This window comes from Acomys russatus, chromosome 18 (assembly GCF_903995435.1).
Source record: "Acomys russatus chromosome 18, mAcoRus1.1, whole genome shotgun sequence".
Classification (NCBI taxonomy): Eukaryota; Metazoa; Chordata; class Mammalia; order Rodentia; family Muridae; genus Acomys; species Acomys russatus.
Window position 1 is genome coordinate 26603470 of NC_067154.1, and position 23909 is coordinate 26627378.

The window sequence follows — 23909 nt, forward strand, 5'->3', positions numbered from 1 at the left end:
ATTGATCCTGAGACTCAGCACTTACTAGGGCAGGTGAATATTATATGTAAATTTGTAATAAAATAATATGTTTTACTTTAGTTCACAACAGACTGAAAGCTTTAACTCGATTTTTAAAAGTTATATATTCCTTGACAAATTCATACATGTATGTAGTGTACTGTGGTTAAAGTCATTCATGTCCTCCTTAATTCTCCTCCCCCATTTGACAACACCATCCTTATAAATCCCTTCCAGCTTTCCTATATTATTGTTTAGTTTAAAACTTTATTTTTTGACATTTTATCTTTTTTCTTTTCACAGAATATATTAAAGTTCGGTATATACGAGGAAAAACTCTATGGTAATACATTTATATATATATTCAAAAAGAAATAGTCTAGATAATAAATCGGCTTAGTAAGATCCAGGGCTATTGGTTCAATTGAAGGAAACAACACTTTCCAGACAAGATAGGGTAGACCCATATTTGAACTCATTGAGACTGTGATAGAAATCACAAGACCTGAACAAACTCAAGCAAGACAAAGCGACGGCATAGATAAAGAGAGGTGGAAACAAAAGATCCACACCGAGCAAGATGCGATTTGCAATCAATAGATGCTTTAGGAGAGAAAACAACACTTTCCAAAGGAGTGACACTGTATGTATCAACCACATTTCAGGCCAGGCAACATGCTCAGGAGTAGTTAGCCAATATAAAAGGTCTCCATGTTTCTTAGAAGTTTCTTTCACCTTTTGTTTTTATTTTTCTTTTTTAAATAGAGAAAAAGACATTGTTTTTGGTGGGTAGAGGGGCAGAACCTGAGAGGAGTTGGAGACTAGAAAGAACATTGCAAATATATATTGCATAAATCATAAAAGATTAGTGTCTTAGTTGTTGTAGTTGTTAATAAAAATAACCACACCTAGGTGTACAAATATTTTTAGTTACAAATTTTATTTAATAATGCAGGGCAAAGAAACACCTTAAGAGAAGCTGTCCCTTCTTGTGCAACTACAGATGTGCTGTCCTTTCCAGAAATTTCAAACAGAATATCAGAAAAAGAGGGAATCTTCAGTAGTCTTAGGAAACAGCAAGCAAAAGCAGCCAATAGTGTGTAGATATTTTAAGAAGGGATCTTAGTAAGCCTCCTGGACTTTGTGGTTGCACTTACTGAGTCCATCCTGAAACTGAAAATAGTGTATGTGAGCATAACTTAATTCATCTCACCTACTGGTCATCTTTGCTAAGCAGCATTGTCTTGCCTGTTACCATGGACTTCCCCTATAGTTAAGTGGCTAAACAGGAGCTGTGAGTCCTTAAGAGAACATCAGAACATGTATCGTTTTCACAAAAAGATGAAAATATAGAAAAGTTCTTTTTACTGGAATCATGTTAGTTTTTCATTCTCATAAAGTCAAAGAGACCTAAGTTGAATAATCATAAGTTGGAGACAATCTCTAAGTCAATGCGTTTGTGTGATTTCAGAAAAAAAAGATTAACTTTTCATTTGTTGTATCTGGTCTTATCAGTTTTGAGTAGCATGCGTTCTTAACTCTTTGGCCAAAGGATTTGGGAATCATTGCATAGGAAAAATGCACTTACTTTAGATTTGTCATCTTTTAACTTTGCAGTACCTAATTGTACCATTTTCCTTTCTATAAATATTTTTCATTCTTTCTTTAATGACTTCATTTTTCTTTTGATAGGGGCAGTATTAGTTTACAAGGGCTGCTGTAGCAAAGTGTTGGTACTGGATATCTTTTTTAAAAATATAATTTATTAATTTATTCATATTACATCTTAATTCTTATCCCATTCCTTGTATCCTCCCATTCCTCCCTCCTTCCCATTTTCCCCTTACTTCCTTCCCCTATGACTGTGACTGAGGGGGACTTCCTCCCCCTGTATATGCTTATAGGGTGTCAAGTCTCTTCTTCCTAGCCTGCTATTCTTCCTCTGAGTGCCATTAGGCCTCCCCATCCAGGGGACGTGGTCAAATATGTATACTCACTTATGTCTGGACACTAGCCCAAGGGGCATGTCCCAAGAAAGTCTTCACACACCAGGAAAGTGGGACAGAGAGGAAGACATCCTATTGGGACTCTAGGTGAGAGAAGCGTGTGAGTATGGGGAAGTAGAAGGATCCAGAGGGTTCTTGAAACCTACAGGAAGATCATTATGATGGGCAGATCTGGGCCCACGGGTCCTGCTCAAACTATGGCACCAGCCAAGGACAATACATGCAGTAAACTTTTAACTCCTACCAAGATCTACCCAATGGATGGTACTGGTTATCTTAAATCAAGTTTGTAAGATCTCAGAGAAACAGAGACTATACCTATAAAATTAAGGAACTAGTTGGGCCATAATCTTTCAGACACTCTTTTTTGTTTCTTCCTAGCTTCTGGTGATTATCAGCAATCTCAGATCTACTTCTAATGTCTGCTCCTATGGTTCCTCTGAGATCTCTCTGCCTATGTGCCTGCTTTGCCTTCTTATGACAATTTTTGTATTAGACAAACTTTAACCTAGTATCACTTCATCCTAGAGAATTTCATCCATACAGACCCTATTTCTGAATATGTGCCTATGAACTAGTGCTGAGTGGAAATGAATTTGAAGGACTTTTTTTGAACTCAGTGTGCAGCCATAGACTCACTGAATTTTGCTAATTGAAGTTGGTCTATACTTTATGCTGCTCTACTTATGCTATTGTAAAACTATACAGTACTTTGACTTTATCTAAAATGCATTATGCATTAGATATTGACTGGTGAGTCATCAGCTAGAAAACAAGTTCATTTTCTGGTTCATAGCATTAAAATATAAGGAAACTGAACCATATACAGAAATGTTACTATTTCTAATAGTTGTTAAAATTAATGAATATCACAGACTTCACACATTTCCTTTTATGTTTATATTAGAAGTAATTCTAATGTCCTTTCAAAAATTTAAGGTGATAATTGCAATGAAAATACTTTGATACTGTCTTTATTCTGTAGATTCTATGTTTCTTTTACTGTAATGAATGTCACATTTATACATGTGATTGAGGAAGACTTCAGATGTCCCATCTGTTGTTGTAGCTGTGCTTTAAGAGTAGGAGAAAAACACATAAATTAAACATGAAATGGGCAGGGGGTAGAGGAGAATAATGAAATATGTATAGAGCAACAATGACAAAATGGTTGAGCTCTTAGGAACTACTCAACAAGCTTTACCTTAGAGTCTGCCTATTCTCACTCCAAGGGAGGGGCAGCCACAGATGTGAAGTTAGTCATGAAGCTAAGAAAATGAGACTGTTTTAAAAATGAGGTTACCTTTGCTCACCAGCAGGCATTTATTTTTCCTTTTTCGTTTCTGGCAGGCCTTTTAGGCAGCAATTGATTCTGCATCTTCATTGCACATTTCAGTAATACAAATGCAAAACAGAATGTTCTTTTTTTTCTTTGTTCTAGGAAGTAGATCAATTATACACGCCCATGATATACCTAAGTCAGAGGCTTATAAAACAAAAGGAAAAATATCAAAGAGAAAAATGTTTTATTTCAGTAAATTTGTATTGTTATTCTTTTCACATTTAACTAAAAGTTACATTCAAAATTTATACATATGTAATTTAAGTATTATATCATATTATGTTATATGTTTTGGCTCGAAGAGATATTCATTGCAAATTAGAACTAAGTAGTTGATCATTTCTCAGCCTTTTGGTTAAGATCAAATGCAAAAATATATAGTAGATATTATAAATAAATATATTTTATGTATTTGAGAATATAGATTATTGTATTGATGGATAACAATTACTAAAGTAAATACATACTTAAATATTAATTCACCAGTAAAAAACTAAATTGTATATAATATATGTTTGGACTTCAGACAATCTGTATTATATTACTAATATTTAGGATTCAGGGAACATTGTGAATAAGACTTGATGTCTGGGTGAGTTACAGAAGAGCTTGGACTTTAAATTTTAGTTATTTGCTGGTTTGCATCTTCTATTCATTCAGGTAGAAAATTATTTATATGAACAAATGGACATATCATTGTACTGATAAAGTTCTCCATTGACTAAGAGTTACTGGCAGATACTTTGTACTCCTTTCCTTCTCATTGAAATGAAAATCTCCTTTAAAGTAAGATTTCATAGGAAGACTATGTCTTATGTAACTGAGGAATTGTCAATGACTATAGCTTTTTAGGAATTGATTATTCTTTGGAATATAATTTAAAAAATCAAATAGATAAGGAAGGATTCATGATTCAGTTGGCCCATTTTGTCCCACTTGGTCTTTCTATTTGTTAACTAAAAATATTTTATTTTTCAAGCATTCCCGACTTTGCTTTCCTTTGCTATCCTCACCCTACACACCATCACTACTAGACTTCAATCTGTTGATCCGCTTCCTCCAGGTGAGCAATTTCTTCATCTGCTAGCTTTCTTCTCTGTGATCCGAATTTTACTTGTAAGATGATGGCATTCATGTGACTGTGCATTTGCCATGCAGAAATGGGGACCTTATTTCATTAAAGGAAAAATTGTAGTTATGTGCTGCTAATACTACATTGGCCTTACTAGTACTTCAGGAAGACTTGTATATACGGTGGAGTTGAGGCAAGAACAAGAATAATGTGTGAAATCAGGATTTCTGTTGCTAATTGTACGTACTTAGATGAGTTTAGTGGGCCATTGGCAGTTATATATAGGTAAATTCTACAGGTCACATTGTAAGGAGGATAAGATTTGACCAGGGGGAAAAATTGATGTACTGGAGTAGTTTGTTGGGCAAAGAGAGACTTGAATGTTGTGTACTAGGTCTAGAATGAAGGACTTCACTGTCACAGTATAAAGAACTCTGTTTTCCAAGTCCCTGAATTCTTCTGTCTTTCTGCAGGTCATCTTAGATAAGGTTTCTTTTATGAGAACTTATTAGAGGTTTTCTATGTACTGCTTTAAAAAACTCTTTACATACCAGTCTAATATGAATTCCTAGAGGCAGAGCAGAGCCTAATTCATATGAATTTTAATAGCTGGCAGAGGACAACCTCACAATCCTCTGAAGATGAGGCATTTTGTCAATATATTATAATCCTTGAGCGTACTCTGAATGTGATGTAGATAATCCGAGCACACTGAGGTTTGATGTAGCTGGTCATGCTGAGTGAAAAGCAGGAAGGGGCATAGGAAGAAGTCTTAGCTTGCCATAGTATAATATATATATATGTGTGTCTGGATTTGTAAAATCTCGGTTTGAATCATTTGAATGCATTTCATATTTGATCGCCCTCTGAGTAGTTTAATCTCTGCATACAGGAAAGCCACATCATTGGAGAAAATGATTATATCAGGCTGTTGCTGTGCTGAAAAATATGAAAGTATACTCCAGCAATCTACAAATCACTGTTACAGTTATTTGTGTTGCTTAGCTTTTGCCAGAAATTGAGAAAAGGTTGCCTTATATCCTGTGTGGAAATGAATGGAAATTGGAGATAAGATGTAAAGAAAAAAAGCTTATATGGATAATAGTGAAGTGGGAAAAACTATTCTTGTCTCTCACTTGGTGACTTTAGGTTAAATTTTAAATTTCAGGTTTGTATGCATACCCACACACATAAACAAACTACGTAATTTTTTTCATTTTCATAAGCAGGATTAATTTTGGCAAATCGAAAAGCAAAGTTTTGTTTTTAAATCTAGTGCAAATTAATTGTACAGATAATATGGATGTGTCAAAAATATTCTTAGCTTTCAAAATACAAATCTGCATAGTTTGTTCCCTGTGTTCTTATATATATTTATTTCTTGATCCGGTATTCACTTTCTGTTCAAGTGCATATCGTGTGTTCTAGAAGGTATATATTCAAAGACATAACCATTGATCCATTTGAATTTTAGAGCTGGCTGAGCACTAAGAAACACAAAACTGTGGTTAGGTAGAAGAAACTTTATTTTTATATCTGGATAGTTCTATACTTTTGCCTTTAGTCAAGATCCTTTCCATTCATTTCCATTTGGTATAGGAATTTTATGTTTATAGAGAGTGAATACATAAGTATATATATGCCTTATACTTAGTAGTATTTACTGAGTGGTAATTATGTTGCAAATTTAAAGTTATCTTGATTCCCAATACTTGTAGTTTGTTGTTGAAAGTATCAAGATAATCAACATAGCGGAGCTTGCAGATATCATCCATTAACATATATTATGTAATAAAACCAGCTTAGAGTATAGTTTTGGAGGTTTACTAAATATAACTCTTTCTTAACATCTGCATGTTTTTCTCAAGTATGACAAAAGTATCACACATGTGATAATCAATGATCTAATGTTATAAAGTAATAAAATAGAAGCACTTTATTGTTAAAATATCTATTATTGTACAAATAAAACATTTATACAGGTATAGTTAGCCAACTGTATTAAAAGGTTTTAGAGAAATATTTAACCAGTGTCAGGTAAAATAGTATCTGAAGAAAAAAGTATCTAAATTGAATATGCACATTTTTCTTGTCATCATTAACTATAAAAGTTAGGACCACTATTTATATAGCATTTATAGGTTCTTAGACATTTGAAGTAATGTGGAGATGATTAAAATACACAGGTGGATATGTATGAGTTTCATGAGAAATAAACCTCACTTTAAACAAGAAGTTGAGAAATTAGAAATGTAGATGTTTATAGGGCATGGTGTACTCTCTTCTGGATACCAAGCAACAACAAGTCTAACACTTTTTCTGTTGTATAAGCAATAATATAAGTTGTGCATGTAAAAAGTTTTTAAGTAAAATAATAAATCACTTATTTTTAGGAGGTATATGTAAATATATTTATTTTCAATAATAAAATATTCTTACTCAGTAAACAAAGGAAACTGGGCTGGAAGTTTCTACTTACCAACGACTGCTAACCTGATACCATTTTCCAGTTTTCAATAATATGACAAATACCCATATTTGTGTCTTTCGTGCTCATATACATTTTTATAAACATAATAATTTAACACTAAATCAGGTTTATTAGAAAGCTAGCAAATATAATAGTTAAAATTATATTCTATTTGTAGGTGGCCTAGGGAATTTATTCAGGACAATCATAGGCTAAAAGAATATACATACTTCCAGGTTATAAATTAGGTATGGATGGATTTTAGTTAAGGATAGAATACTATTCAGATTTAAGGTTTTATCTTCTTTGAGCAGAAACTTTTGTGATTCCATCATCTGTACTCAGTAGTGTCCATACTCTGGCTTTTCTAATCTTATTTCTAAAGTCTTTTTCGGTTTTAATTAAGAGTTTGCTGCAGTGTTTATGACATTGCATGGGAATTTGCTTAAGGCTGCAGGAAGTATCCTTGGTACTTTCCTAATGTAGTGCCCCTTGTAATTTATGGATTAGATATTTTCTACCAGAGAATAGAGGCAGGGAGTAAGAGATGGAGGAAAGGAGGGAAGGAAGGGACAGAAAGAGAGACAGAGACAGAGAGACAGAGTCAGACACAGAGGCACAAAGAAAATAACACTTTTAACATGTCGGAACTTCCTTATTGTGTGCCTAAGGCTTTGTGTCAGCCTGATTATGGAACACTTTCGACTCTAACTGAGTAATTAAGATGTCCTTTTGGTGAGTACCAAGGAAATTAAAAACAGGTTAAAAAATAAATAAGTCCAGTTATTTAAGATCAGTGTGTACAGCAAAATACATCACTCTGTTTTAGAAGAAGAATATCTCAAGTACAACATGCTTCAATGAACAAAGAACATCCTAAAGAATTCTCCCTGTGAGGTCAAATTGAGTGATTTTTTTAAAAATTAGATTGAGATTACAAATCTAAAACATAAATATGTTCTCATGTCATTTTGAGTTTGTTTTCCTGGTACTCAGGGGAAATATGTTTCTCTTTAATCATCTCTTCTTTGTTCTGGATGTGGTTGGGTTGATTATCATTTAAATCAAAGGAAGTGCTATCTAAGATAAAGAAGTGTTTAAAACCCCACTGCGGATACCCTCTGATGTGTGGACTGCATTATATATGGGATCATCTTCCTATACTGGCTCTGCGCTTTTGGCCCTTGTTGGGTTTACACAGCAGCCCAGGCCACTGGGACACATCTCTTTGCTTTCTCTGTTTCCTGACCTTTGTTGCTTAGCTTCTTCATGTCTTCAGATTTTTTTTTAATGATTACGGAATATTAAAGCTGTTACTAGAAAAATGGCTTATCCTTGCCAGTAAAATCCATTACAAGAAACATTTCAGTATATTTACTCTAGAATATGGAAATTGAATCTATTGATTTTGCTTAAATTTTCATTCTTGGGATGACCCAACCCTGCATGGTAAAACATCTGCTTCCAATAAGCCTGTAGCATATTTACAGGTACTGACAGCAAATGATTTCAGGAAAATTTTCCAAGAACATAGGAAAGTTTCTTGTATCTCTCTTTTCTTGTAGCTCTTTCATTTTTAATATTTCTGATTCTGTGTCAGTGATAATGACGTTGTCGTCTGGCCCATGACAGGTGACTTGTTTTAATGAAATTAAGTTGAAGTTATTGAGATTCAAACTTCCCATACGTCACTGTGAGGTAATCTTTTGATACCACCCATTTTGGCATTCTGTTGTAAAGATTTCCCATAAGGCAGTGTGTATTCAATTAGGGTGCATATTTCTTGTGATTTACACATGTTGTGAGAGTGAACATGAACATGGAACACAACCATGGAGGATGCTTCACTTTCCTTCTATATTTGGTTGAGATGAAAAACCATTATAGGAACTGTCTCTCCAAAACTATTTTTTCCTTATATATTACCTCCTACTTCTAATTTTAAAAATACTCAATTACATTTTTATTATATATATATATACACATACATATGCATAGTTTAAAAATACTGATGTGAGCAGGACATCTATCCGCTCATTTGGAATTATATCCATCTAATTTAGCAGCTGAAATCTTATCTGTCTCTGTCTATTTTAGAATGTCATTAAAAAATAAACCAAGCAATTAAAATCTTTCTTAAAAATCCATCCTTTACAAAGCCACATCTCATTGAAAAGTGTTGATTGATTCTTAAATAATAAGCAGAAGAAGATTAGCTTCATCTCTGACAACTCTTTTTTAAGAATGCCGCATGTGACATTGATTCTGTTTACTTGTTTCTAGCAATTGAAAACAAAGAAGTGCGAGAAATGAGCAGAACAACAGGATTTAAATTGGTAAATAGATGTACTTCCCCAAAGAAATCAGATACCAGGCATGAGAGAGAGAGAGACGCTAATAAGACTATCTTGCTTGCTTCTTACAGAGTTTGGCTTAATAGGCATGTTTTTATTGACCTTCCTTACAGGATTACCACTTTGCTAGGAAGATGACTTGAATCTTAAATGTATTCATCCATGTCATCAAAAATAGTGCCATTATCAGAGATGGGGTTAGCTTACAGAGGCAATAAAAGCATACGGAAAGCATCCTCAGGAAAGATAAAGAATAGTAGCATATTTACATAGTCTCTGGTCTGAAGTTCACACAATTATATAAGTTGCTAGAATTTAAATTTGTCCTTGCAAACTAAACAGCTTTTTGCTAACTATTGCATACCAGAGCATAGGTTTCACACTGCATATAAATTAGTTTCTTTTGGAATCTTCTTAACCCTTTCAAGAACCCACAATTATGAAGACATTAATTTATATGTGGATAGAAGCATTCTGATAGAGTGTGAAATACCAAGGCAGCTAAGTTCAAACAAAGGAAAAGCTGGCCCAATTTATACAGACTGCCACGGGAGACAGGAGAATAAAAGGACACTAAGAAACCCCTAGGGAGAAAAAAAGACACATATGCATGCTGAGGTGTGGGCCAGGTACTCACTAATTCCCAGATACCCATAATTCCATAATCTAAAATGATTCCAAGGTAGTTATTTAAAAATAGGTTTTAAATTCAATAGCGGCATTGCTGACTTATTTTTCCATAGGGAAAGTACTCAGACCTACAAATTTGAATGAATAATATTTCCAGACAAGATTTCTTTGTTTTGTCATTTAAAATGATTATCTTTAGACATTGGGGTTTTTATACAAGTATGATATTTAACAAGTGGATCTGATGTTACTCTAAGCACTATCATAGTAATAGAGACCCCTATGTAAAACTTGTAGATTCTGTACTAGTGTGAAGCTTACATTACAAGCACATAAACGAATGATTCTAAATTATGTAAAATAATAATTTCTACTGAAAATCACTGATTGTCTTTGGAACCTTGTAAACTTAGCATTTCTTCCTATTACATTCATGTGTTCATATTTGGAAGTATATATTAGATTGTATTCTTTAAAGGCTCACTGAAAAGTGTGCATGCCATCTTCTTTCTCAAACGCCATAATCATCTCTTTTTTTCCTTTTATTATTATTATTATTAATTTATTCTTGTTACATCTCAATGGTTATCCCATCCCTTGTATCCTCCCTCCCTCCCATTTCCCCCTTATTCCCCTCCCCTATGACTGTTCCAGAGGGGTAATAACCCCCCCCCCCGTATATGCTCATAAGGTATCAAGTCTCTTCTTGGTAACCTACTGTCCTTCCTCTGAGTGCCACCAGGTCTCCCCCTCCAGGGGACATGGTCAAATGTGAGGCACCAGAGTACGTGAGAAAGTCATATCACATTCTCCACTCAACTGTGGAGAATGTTCTGACCATTGGCTAGATCTGGGTAGGACATCTCTTAAGGCAAAGATATTAACCTCAATAAATATTTGCAGACAATGGTGAACCATGCAAATTATTTGGAAAATCATCATCTGAAACTGAATGTCCTTACTTTGGAAAAATTAGGAGCTTCATTTAACTATTCATGTGAATTTAAATTATCTATATTTTTGGAAAGCCATCTGAGATTCATATTCTACCTTATTTGAGGTTAATCTTTCTCTTATATGCTCTTCATTTTCTACACTAATCTTTTACTCCTAAACATATGTGATCATATATATGAAAGCTAGGTGATGATGATGGGAAATTATAGAAAGATAATAGTTGGTGTAGAAAAAAGAAGCATTTATCTGATGCACAGTCACAATCTATACTTAATTTATACAGATTTTTGTAATTTAAGATTTTAAAGCTACCTTTTAAATAAGAGTAGAGTAAAATGGAATTTGAATATCCAAGACTTGGGGTCACAATGACCATACCTGAGACTAGTTTTGGGAACAGTGAATCATGTTCCTGTTAGAGACAGAAGACTTGTGATGCAAGCCTTCTGAAAACCATGCTGGTGGTATTATTCTCCCTTTAGTACACATAACTATTGTAAATACTGTCTGATATCTTTCCCGTGAGGGCTCGGATAATCCAGGAATCATACAAGAATGATATGCAGTCAACTACTCAACCACCTTTGTACTGTATTGCCTGCTGTACTGAGTCTACTATCTTATTAAGAATATCTCTATTCCATTTTCAGAGGCTAGCTGGCTAATTTCAACAACACAGTTATTTTGTTATATTTTTGTTATTGGTTGGTGATGCAGAATACATTCTTAAACAGATAATGCCAATCTCTCATAGATCTTTGTGAATTGTACATTTCTATAAGATTATTATTTTTGCTTATGCTTCTTTACCAGGAAGACATTCTTCCTAAACTCCATTGCAATGCTATTTATCCTTTAAAATAAAGATCAATGGCACCTTTTATATGAATTTCTTCATGATATTATCCATACACCATTCTCCAGATTTCTGTGCCTTGATGTTCAAAATGTAATTTGTTCATGAATGTTTCCTTTATGCAGAATTTAAACTGTGTCCTCTCTTGATATTCAAGCTCTGTGGGGATAAGCGAAAGTTACAGAAACTTGTGAATTTGAAAGTGGTTCATTTGCTATAAACTACTACTTGTTGTAACAACTAGACTCAAAGTAGTTGCTTAGCACATTGGTCACAATGAGTCATTAAACATGGTCTCTTTAAAGAAATTGAATAAACACACAACACATGCACCACCAGAACCTCACTGTTGGAATAATAGGATTGTATTGTTTTCCTTTTGTAAATTCTGGCAGAGTCCTTTTCACAAAGCAAATGCAACCTGTATCAATACAATAATAAGTCTGAAAGCCAGTTCTAATGGTGCCTGTTTGGAAAGAGACAGCTCTATTTAGCTGTGCCTTCACTTCCAAGCATCTGCTGTTGCCCCAGGTGATGGTTTTGCCTATTTAAAAAGACTGAGGAGGAGGGCCACTAAATCTTAAATGATAATCTCAGAGAAGTGTGCTGTGGGACACAATTGTATTTGTGCTGTAAATTTCCACTGTGTGCCTTAATATCTCATTGTTTTATATATCAAATACTTCCATACCAAATTTCCTTATGTTGTTTTGTACTTGTTCTATAACATAATTTCATTTCAATTTATCTTAGACTTTTCTTCATCTCTGGGCACTACCTATGCATTATCAATATATATTCAAAAATTGCCACCATGATAGGCATTTTATTATGTCTAAGAGGTCACAGACACTTAAACTAACCCTGAAGGTAAGCAGGTGCTTTAGATAGCAAGTGCTACTGATCCAAGCAGCTCCAAATACCCAGATGCAATTGGATTCGCTTGAATGATATAGGCCAGTGGTTTCTGGTGTCTGAATGCAGCCATGGCATTACATTTAGAAGCACTGTGCAACGCAGGTGCACGCTTGAGGACTGGTACTTCGATGCTGCCACGGTTTGACTATTTGATGGTATTATAATAACCTCCTTTTCAGAATAGGCTCTCTGCCCATCTAAAGCAGATAGAATGGCTTCCCACAACTAAAATAAAGTCTGGAAGCTGGATTAGTTGTGCAGTCAAATAAAGTACGAGTGCTCCTTTTATATATTTTTGTTTTGTGAATTATGTTTCTAAATTCTTATCATGTATGGTTAGTTACTATAAAATGATTAAATTCGCTGTTTCTAATATGAAAGATTTTCCCATTAAATCACTGGTATGTGAACAGGTACCTTCTATAAGAAGTATATTGTAGTAAGATAACTTACTTCTTGCATTAAAGCTAAAAAGCGAGATGACATCTCACCACCAATCAGTTGTGGCATTTGATTAGTAAACAACATAGTTCCATGTGTTCAAGTAAGAAACAAAGGAAATACAAAGCAGTGAATAAAAGATTGCGTAGCTAAGTAAAGTGATTCATTTTCTCCTATCAGTTTTCCATCCTCATCCTCTATTTACCTTACATTGTACATTTACCAAACTTATTAAATCGTGTCTAAAATAAAGCAAGCCACTTGTGTGAGTCCTTGTCAAGCAAAACCCCTTCATCTAATACAACTATGTTATCAGACTATTATTTTTTATACTGAGGCAACATAGCTCTTCTTCACATCTTTCAGAATAATATCAAAAGTGAAATATGTATCTACTCATCAGCCGAAAGAGTGAAACCAGGTTTATTTTTTATCAAGTACTCTAAAAAAATGGAGGCACACAAGCTAGAATGGAATTAATTTGTGTGGATATAGATTGTTAAGATCCCAGTTGTCTGAAGTGACTCACAGCATCACTTCAAGCTATAGGGATTTATAGAATGGCAAAATGAAGTAAATGAATAATAACATAGCTAAGAAAGGGGGGAAACACTGCTTATGTTAGAAAAGTGTCATTTCACAGGGTGTTGCAAGTCATGCCAACTTATTGAAAGAAAACCTGCTTTATTAGGTTTGTTGAACTGAACTGTGTGTATTCTGACAAGATTCCCATGTTGGCAATCAGACTTTTTTTCGCTCTGGTATGTAAGAACATATTTGGAGAAATTGCAATTTCTTTTGCTTGTAGAGAAGCAAGAAAACCCTTATGTGTGCACTTATGTGTATGCACTGCAGTCAGAAAGGAGCAGCATCAGGCTAGTGTATGAAGCTCTATGTCCTGATCTGCAGTCAAAGGTCTTGTCAGGATTGGCAAGTAGATGAGAATATGAAGTGGACATTGTGCTTAGATTCTATAGAATTAATATAAAGAGTACCATGCCAGCAGGAAATAGAGATTTATGCCTATTCTACTGTCCTAGGCAACTAATAGGTATTATTACATGTTGGAAAAGGTATTTTGGAAATTAAAAAAAATAGTAACATGAGAATGAAAAATGGGCTTTCAGTTATAGAGCAATCTGCTTGGTTACAATACTAATTTTGAGATGTCCTAAGAAACACTACCAGCCTCTGCTGTAATAGAACACTATTCCTATTTAAAGTTGTTTACAAACAAGAAATAAAAACATCGTATTGGTATTCACAAAACACAGATGAGTTTTATATACCTATCCCTACAGCCACTGCATTGCAGAACTTCCTCACTGACACGCTGGTTTATAGACAGGTTTTCAAACATCTGTGTTGCAGATATTATAAATTCATATATATGTAGATAAAGTGGAACACTGAACATATTTGTAAACTCTGCCCCTGGAAAATTTCTCCCCCCCCCGCTCTCTGTCTCTCTCTCTCTCTCTCTCTCTCTCTGTCTCTCTCTGTGTGTGTGTCCCTCTCTCTCTCTCCTACAAGTGCTGTGTTTTCTCAGATACAGGAACATGCAAACTTTGGAGGTAGAAAGTAAATCTGAAACTAAGGGAAGGGAATTCTTTGATATCCTCTACCACTTCCCTAAGTGGTTACAAGTTAGTTGCCAATATTTTTGCCTTAGGTCTGGTGTCTAGCACTTTGAAGATGACGGAATAGCTTTACACTTAGGATTTGTGATGGTTTTGCCCAAAAGCAAGACAGGAAAGAATAATAAAATATATTTACTCTGAGTTGATATTTTAGGCTTTTTATTTAACAGTGTTTATTTATGATGGACAAACACATACACGTGCACACATGTGAGAAGCTGGGAAATTGCGTGAGTTTTGCTAACTACCTATAATTGACAAAGTCTCACTCACTTTCCTTTGCAGACCCTAGCTGTCTTCAATGTTTTGACTTGTAGTGTGAATGTTCACAATAATTGACAACACCTTTCACTGAGCATAAGAATGACTATGTATGTTTAATGATGTAGTGACATTCTAAGATTAAAATCACAATATAAAAGCTAAATAATGCTGACCTTTTCACTATGACTGCTAAAAGTCTAATTACTTAACTGCATGGTGTTTAATTATAAAACATTAAAGTTAAATATAGTTAAATTGTTGGTCTAATCACTGATTTCACATTAATAACAAAGGTGACAATTAAAATGGCACATATTGATTTTTCTTTACATTTCTATCTTTATTAAGTTATTTCATTCTTTCATTTTGAGATAAGATTTTACTATGATGCCCACAGTGAACTGGCTGTCCTCCTACTTTATCTTCCTCAGTGCTGGTTACATGGCACATATGTATATGTACATGTGTATATATAATATATATACAATGTATTATATATACACATATACATATGTGTGTGTATTTATATACATATATATGTATACAATATGTCCTGCAGTCCATAGTTCCAATCCAGACAGTCCTGAAATTCAGAATTCTCTTTCCTCACACTTCCAAGTCATAAGGTTATAGGCATTTATGCACACCACCACATTTAGCTGAAAAGTAATCCTAATACCAAGAAAAGGATTGAAGCTCGTGACTGTCAAAAGGTGTCTCCTTGAATTAGATACTTAATAGTTCAGACTCTGTAGCCTCTGTTTATTGATGTTCAGATTTTTTTTAAATTCTTCGGTCTCTGTCCCACATATATCTTTGGGGCTCTGCTATCTTTCCTGGAAGAATCACATTCTTTGAAAGGATGACCATATTGTACTGAAGTAAAGGTGATAATAAATGGGAATTATTTCTAGGTAATCTCAAATCAGAAGGTAAATTGGATTAGATAAACTCTGTTGTGAGATCTGCTGCTGACAGCTTCTCTAATTGTATATAACACAAACACCAAATCTATAGCAATACTCTCATCAAAATAATGTGCTCCTCCACACTCTCTAACTTTTGTAATTTTATTATTCTACGTGTCTTTTCTAGTATCTATTCTTTAGGAGACAGAGAGAACAAGTTGATTATCTCCTTTATAGCTGTAACACTTGTTTGAATATTTTGCATTCTCTTCTTTATTACACACCCTTAGGTTACTTGAGGAGATTTAAAATAGTTGGGATGGATGATGCATGGGGCCCTTATTCTCCTAGCTGATGTGCCCATGTTTTAAATGTATGCCCTTCTAACCAACCTCCTTCTCTTTCTATTCCTCTACCTTTGCCTCCTTCCTTTCCTTACTCCTTTTCAGTCTTTCCTACTTTCTTTTTTTTTTCTTCCTTCTGTTCTCCCTTTTACTGTTCTCTCATTCCTTACTTTCAATTGTTCCATTTCCTCTGTTTCCCTTTACTTACCTATTCGTCTGTTTATTTATGCTTTCAGGAAGGTTCCACTCCTGAATTCTTACTTGAACTTTGGCAGTTATAGCTTGCTTTATGCTCATTGTGTCTGCTGTTTATACAAAAATGCCCTTCGATTTTCCTCACTGTATGTGAACTGCTGGCGTCAAATCACAGTCTAATCACAAGGTGCATGGCTTGAAATGTATCATAATCAATACTCCAAATTTGCTACCCTGGATGTGACATAAAGGAGTGTAGTAAAAAGCTGCAGATGTGCAGCAGTGGAGCACAAACAGTCATTTTATGTTGGCAGTTTCAAATTCAGGGTGGATTCACATTTTCGTAAGTCTGCATTAGTCTATCTCTCTGATCTTTAATCCATGTTGAGTTCATTCAGTGCTGATTATTTAAATAGTTGAAATGGAATTCTGGTCAATATTGAAATATGAAACCATTGTTGGCGTATTTCAACAAGAGTGTATTGGTTGTAAATCATTTTAAGATATAGTGTGTGTCTCTAAAAGATACAAAAGATTAAGGAAGCCATATGATGGCCGTTCAGACCAATCAGATTAGTGAAATTACCCCATATAGAACCTTCGAGACATTAAAAATAAATTTTAATTTGAGCTCTTATTTAAATACACAGTAAGACTTGCAACAATGTTTTATGGGTCTTCTCTTGTAATTCATGTTGCAATTAACAAGCTTCCAGTCAAAGTCTGTACTACTCTATTGGGCATAATTCAGACCTCTTCTTAAGAATCTTGCCTGCTGCACATAATAAATTTAAGAGTGAATACTGCATTTATTCCAAGAAAAATACTTCTTTTAAAAATACCAAATTAAAATAAATGCAAGCAAACTAAGTACATTAAAAAATTCACATGTGTAGCTGATCGTGCTATGAATTATAACAATATTTTGTGTTGTCAAGCAAGGTGCTACTCTGATACTTTATAAAATGTTATCTGCTTCAGGGCTAAAATCTCTTGTGGTAAAATATTCATGGGTATGTTTGGTTGCTTGATGACAAAATCTCTATGGGCTTTAAATATAAAATCAAATGTTTCTTATGAATTTGAAAAGTTACTATACAAATTATTTTAAATTTGCTGTTTCCTATGTCAGATTTATTGTTTCTAGACTTCTCTTTCCTTGTAGAGTGCACCATAGGTTTGTAGGGATCATCTCACATCAATTAAAAGGCAAGCCCTAGGGCTCCTAAATGTGTAGGGAATTCTATTCCCATCACACAGAGGTAAATGGTAAATATCCTCCTCTCTTAGTGAAAGTCTCCTATCTAAAATGCATCAATAAACAAAGCGAATCAACCCTTCACAGAGAAAAAGGAACAACTGAAGAGACGTAAGTCAAAGATCTGTTGAAAATACTGGGGTCAATAAGAAGTTCATAGCTACCATCACTGCAAAGGCAGTTTACTTCATTTCCTCATCAGCATCTTTAACATAGCAATCCTTAAATATTCTTTATAGATCTCCATATGACTATTGGCCAAGAAAGAAGTACAATTTCTCACAGAAAACATTATTGTTTAGAGTAGGAAATCATGAAATATTTTTTTGAACTATACTTGTTGAGTATAGTAATTTTCAACTACTTACACCAAAAGACAAAACTGAAAGTGAAGCAAATTGATTACAAGATGCACGTGCATATATAACAAAACATGGAAATGCCCTTTTGATAAGCTTATTCATAATACAGTCTGATAGAAAATCCCATTTGCCACTCGCAGTAGGGAAAAAGTCAACTCTGAAAGGAAACCTTTCATTTCACGACTGTCACCAAAATAACAATTACAAATAAAATAAGGATAAAATAATTTAGATCAGCTTACAATGTACTATGGAAGTGTGTGATCCACTCTTTACCGTGTTATTTGATTTTTACAAAATGAATCCTGAAGGTTCTTTTTGAAGCTCCATGTTTCCAGGACAGGTTTCATAGAACAAAGGCTAAATTCCGCAGGGGATTTGGTTACACTGATGCAGTATTCCACTGACAATTATTTCTTCCCAGGCTATGGGAATTCGTTAATATCTAGAGAATAGACTTAAATAAAACCATTGTCTCAAGCAGCAGGTTTATGCAACCATCCTGAAATGTTTTAATTATTGTTTTCTTTTCCTTTTTAATTAAGAGACCAGAGGTCAAGCAAGCCCACTGAGAGCTGATCACAGCCTCAAGTAGAAATGTCAAGGAAACTCTAATGATTGGATTTGCTGTTTCCTCTTTTGTTTTGCAGAACCGGAAGAGTGCATTAATTGCACAGAAGAATGCCGAGTGCTTGGTCATTCTGATAGGTGTTGGATGCCACAGTTCCCTGCAGCCAATCAGGCTGAAAATGCAGATTACCGCACAAATCTCTTTGTACCCACAGTTGAAGCTAATGTTGAGACTGAGACTTATGAAACTGTGAATCCCACTGGGAAAAAGACTTTTTGTACATTTGGAAAAGACAAGCGAGAGCACACTATTCTCATTGCCAATGTGAAACCTTATTTAAAAGCCAAACGTGCCCTGAGCCCTCTCCTCCAAGAGGTCCCCTCAGCATCTAGCAGCCCAACCAAGGCATGCATTGAGCCTTGCACCTCAACAAAAGGCTCCCTGGATGGCTGTGAAGCAAAGCCTGGGGCCCTAGCTGAAGCAAGCAGCTCCTACCTGCCCACTGACAGTCAGTATCTGTCACCCAGTAAGCAACCAAGAGACCCTTCCTTCATGGCTTCGGATCAGATGGCGAGGGTCTTTGCAGATGTGCACTCAAGAGCCAGCCGGGATTCCAGCGAGATGGGAGCCGTGCTGGAGCAGCTTGATCACCCCAACAGAGATCTGGGCAGAGAGTCCGTGGATGCAGAAGAAGTTGTGAGAGAGATTGATAAGCTCCTGCAGGACTGCCGGGGAAATGACCCAGTGGCTGTGAGAAAGTGAGGGGGAAAAGGCATTGGCATTTTCCTGTCTCTTCTGTTGATTTGAAAATGATCACTCCCAGTGACAACCCATTTTACAGGGATGGAAAAGGATCAATGCTGTTTTAAGGCTTTTAGTGAACATCTGAAGTGCCCACAAGTATGTTCTTTTCACTGCTGTTTCTTTTACAGAAATAACAATGGTTTTTGACCAAACTTATATTAGGACAGAATTAATGATGCTTAAGGAGAAACGAGAAAAGAGAGAGAGAGAGAGAAGAAAATGGAGAGAAGAAAATGGAGGATGAGGAGACAAATTACCTTTTGACAATCTGTTAGGAAGGTATGCAGTGTGAGACTTAAAGTATTTCTGATCACTCTAAGACTGTCCTCCGAGATAGATGCTGACTTAACTGTTTACCTATAAACCCCATACAAAGCAGGGTCATATTTGTTATCTGTGGTGGATTACTAGCTTACATCACAGGCTTCTACTGAAAGTCCTGAAAAGACCTTGCAGTAGTCCAAGCTACACCAAACATTAACACATATTTGTGGTAAACATTTCTGTATAAAGTACCTGCCAAGCATATAAACACAAAGACCATTCCATGTCATTAGTCAGAAAGCAAAAAAAAATTATATAATAATAACAAAACAGAAAAAAATAAAACAACAAAAACCCTTGGTCATTTGTAAGACACCTCATGTCATATAAAAGTTCAATGTAAAAAGATATAGTCTGTGTTGTCCTGAACACATGTAGACCTATTCACTTCATTAAAGAAAATTTGAAGACTTAAAAATGTCTATTTAGCATTTTAGTGTCCAACAAAGATATAAGCAATGATGAGTTTGATTTACAGTTGAACAATTCTGAAATAATTAAGTAGTAATACTGAGAGAAAATTAACAAGATTAAAATGTTTTATTGAATTTTGGACACTAAAATAGCCCAGAAAAGTGAAAAAAGTCTTAGACATAACAAATTACATGACCATTTAAATGTGCAAATGTAAGAAGATTCAATGTGTTTACATCAAATGACATATTTTTATTGATTTATTGCAGATTCCGTGCATATGAGCCAAATTGTTGAGTGTATAAGAGCTATATTGTGTATTTTATTAAATTAATATATAGTTGTGTTGCAAAAATATTTGGGCTTATATTGTAAATGGCAAGTGTTGCCTCGGTAGCTGTCGAACTCTATGAGTTTTGTTTTTTCCTGCTTCCTTTTCCCCATGGAGTGTGGGAAGCAGGGCCTCAGAGCAAAGTCTCTTGTTTAATGTATAGTCTACCAAGTATACAGTACATGATTCTGTTCAAAATGTGTTTGAGTGAGCTGATGGATATAACTGAAAGGTCAGAAAAATACATCTGTCAGTCATAATTCTGTGCAAGTCCTTGTAGAAGCTTTGATTAAAGTCATGCTGTATCACAAGAATTACATTTGTACCAATACCTGAAAAATCTTCACCTTGTTTTCAGTAGCATAAAGCTTCTGCCTATGTAGATATCATAACATTGGTTGGTTCTCAAAAGTATCTTCAGTGGTTCAGGTGTGTGTACCCATCATATTCCTAAACATGGCAAATGCTTTGATGCATGTGTAGTACCAGTGCTGGTTATATGCATTGTGTACTGTGTTTCAAGAGATCTGGGTCTTAACAAAACTAATTTTCCTTTATCTCAGTGCTCATCTGCCTCCTTTTATTGGTGTTCTTTGAGAACAATACCTGTTACTCCATCATTTGGTTGCACCTTTTCTTGTGACATTTAGAAGTTTCCAACTTACTTCCTTATGAGGCTAAGACAATTCTAATTTCAGGAATTGGGAAAAATAAAATTAGCACTCACAGAAGTAGTAGCAGATGGGGAAATGCCTTGATTGACATTTTCCTTCAGCATTTAAATTTTTTTTGGCATTTAACAGCTTCATGGCAAACAGTTTGAGCCCATACCTTGGAAAATGTGGTGCTGAGTTAAATAAAGGCTGTTTGTGCACTGGAGCAGAAAAAAAAAAACCTGATTATTTGCAAACTGGGAGAGAATTCTGTGCCTTCTTTTCTGGCCACCAAACCAGTGTAGAAACAGCATAAATGTCATCAAATCCTTATACTAGAAACAAAAGGAAAAGCAAAACAAACATTGAACTAAATTAAGTTTTATAATTTTAAGAAATCTGCTAGAAATATTTTCATCATTTCAGGAAAGTTTTTAGATTGTACCTCACTCTCAAAACTGCTTTGGGTGTAAGAATGCATGACTTCTATCAGCCTTATTCCCTGGAGAACTGCATTTGGTTCTTGGTCCCAACCTTCCCACAGCTCTACTCTTGCTTCTTATTATCCAAACATGTTTAAATTAGAAAAGAAGGTATCTTTTACATGGGAAACCCAATTGCCACCGTATTTTGGACAATTTATGTATCTACTATGTGTTGTCTCTATTCGATGATGTTACTTTTACCAGGAGACTACAAGTTGATTTAGCTTGCTAGATAGTGGAAAGTTGATGAGAAACATATCCTTTTAGTCTTTCCAAGCTCTGCCTCTCTCTCTCACTATTCAGATAACCACTTAGTGAAATCTAAAGCAGTGTGCAAATGAATTCAACACAAAGAATAGGTTTATTTTTTAAAACTTCTTAATTCTAAGTAACCAGTTGGTTCAATGTATTGTTATGTGTCTGAAACATTGAAACACCACACAAGTCTCAGAATTGGTTGTGCCAATATGGGAAGAATTGACTCTAAGCTTTCACCCGTGATTTACTCGTGTTAGATGTTTAATACATTGTCTGGATTGAGTAGTGATTATTTATTTACAAGTTGGTGGTAGTTAAAGTCAGGACTCTGAGCTTTTATAGTTGAGGGAATCTTGCTTTTATTCATCTCCCTGGGACCTGCTGTTATGACAGAACTCTGGTGCTTGGCTTCCAAGGAAGCGTTTGCGATGCCAAAATCATTCCTTTGGGGGTAACAATGGCTCTAATGGGCAGTACATAATCAGTGAGAGTTGAAGGGGTTTCTGGAATTTAGAATGCTTTCCCCCTACTATATCACACCACCCACACACACACACACACACACACACACACACACACACACACGCCACACACACAAGCTGAAAAAAGTTTTAATTCTTTAGAGGTATTCAAGCAGAGAAAACTGTCCACTTCAGGATATTTTAGTAAAAGACTCCAAATACTATAAAATGCTTAATTGTGAACCACAAACAAAACATCAGTAATAAAATCTTTTCATCATCGCTTAGTGATGCAACTGTTTCATTAAAGTTCAAAATAGTAAGAATCAGTGTTAAACTATATCAAAGTAAACATTGAAGACACATATCTTATGCAATCTCAAAGGTTTTCACATTGTTTCTTTACCCAACAAACTTATCTTTGTTGCAAACAACATACAATAAAAGGGATTTTTTCCATCTATTAACGGAATTACTGGGAGAGAAAGTGATTGTTCCTTTCCCTAAATTAACTGAGTTCTTGTAAAACACAATTTTCCCTTTTAAGGATGTAGGCACTGTTCAAGAAAAAAAAATGGCACCATAAAAATAGTCATGTAGTAATGAGCAGTATGCTTTATGAGAACCCGGTTAAAAGCTGTTTGTTGTCTAATGGAGTGGAAGTTACTGGGGTCAACAAATAGACCAGGGACTGGCATAATATATGCCTGCTCATTATTATCTAATTATATTCTTTTGACAAGAGACAGCATTTGTCAGAGCATTAATTCCATGAGAGTTTTGGCTATCAAGATGTGTTGATTTGAAGCATAATTGAATGAGACCTGATTAAAGTCTGACTCTCCTGGCCCCAGTGTTTTTGCAGGTTAGCTATTTCCATTCATTTGTCCCATCACTTCATGAGTTTCTTTGTTGCACCAAGTGATTGGTGAGCAATGACGACAACAACAACAAAACAGCACACATTGTATGGATTTATCTCAACGCTATTGTTTAATGGCTGTGTTTCATGTGACCTGTCTGGAAAATGAGGACTCTGAATAAAAAGCTATTACTAATAGTAGTGTTGCCTTCCCTTGAATTCATTAACAAATAAGTGATGCGTTCCATACTACACACCACAAGGACCCTAACTATAATTACTTTGCAAAAGCAAACATGGTATCACAACTGCCTTTGCTAATTATCTACTTTCCCGTAAAGGGAGATTTTTAAAATCCCATAAAGGGAGATTTAATAATAAGTCATTAGTTTCCAGCAAAAGTGAATATTCTTTCCAATATCATGGATACATATGCTAGTCAAATAATATGCATGAAGCCATGCCCTATGAATTCTTACATGTTGCATTATTTACATTTGGTGTAATAATACTTTGATACGAGATCCCAGAACTATTCAAAGGAGTCACTTCCTAAAATTCTTCACTGTCTCATATGGATGATCGAGGTACCTGTGTGTTAGAGAATTTGCAGGAAGTGTATGCTTCTTCATGCTTTTAAAAATTATTAGCCTCTTTCACTCATATCATGTGGTTGCATACCTAGCAAATATGCCCTATAGAGTGTGTATGCAGAATGGTTCCTCGGTT

General features: G+C 35.0%; 1 protein-coding gene across 3 annotated transcripts in view; it reads left to right on the top strand.

Moving 5' to 3' along the window:
• Pcdh17 (protocadherin 17) overlaps positions 1–20062 on the top strand; it is a 94500-nt gene extending 74438 nt beyond the window's left edge. For 2 of the 3 annotated variants that reach the window (XM_051160886.1, XM_051160889.1), the window contains 2 exons: positions 4328–4411; positions 18668–20062. In XM_051160886.1, the coding sequence (XP_051016843.1) occupies positions 4328–4411; positions 18668–19350 (767 nt within the window). In that variant the 3' untranslated portion in view covers positions 19351–20062. The remainder of the gene's footprint in view (positions 1–4327; positions 4412–18667) is intronic. The other variant, XM_051160888.1, reaches the window with a different exon arrangement.
• Positions 20063–23909: the final 3847 nt, after the last annotated feature.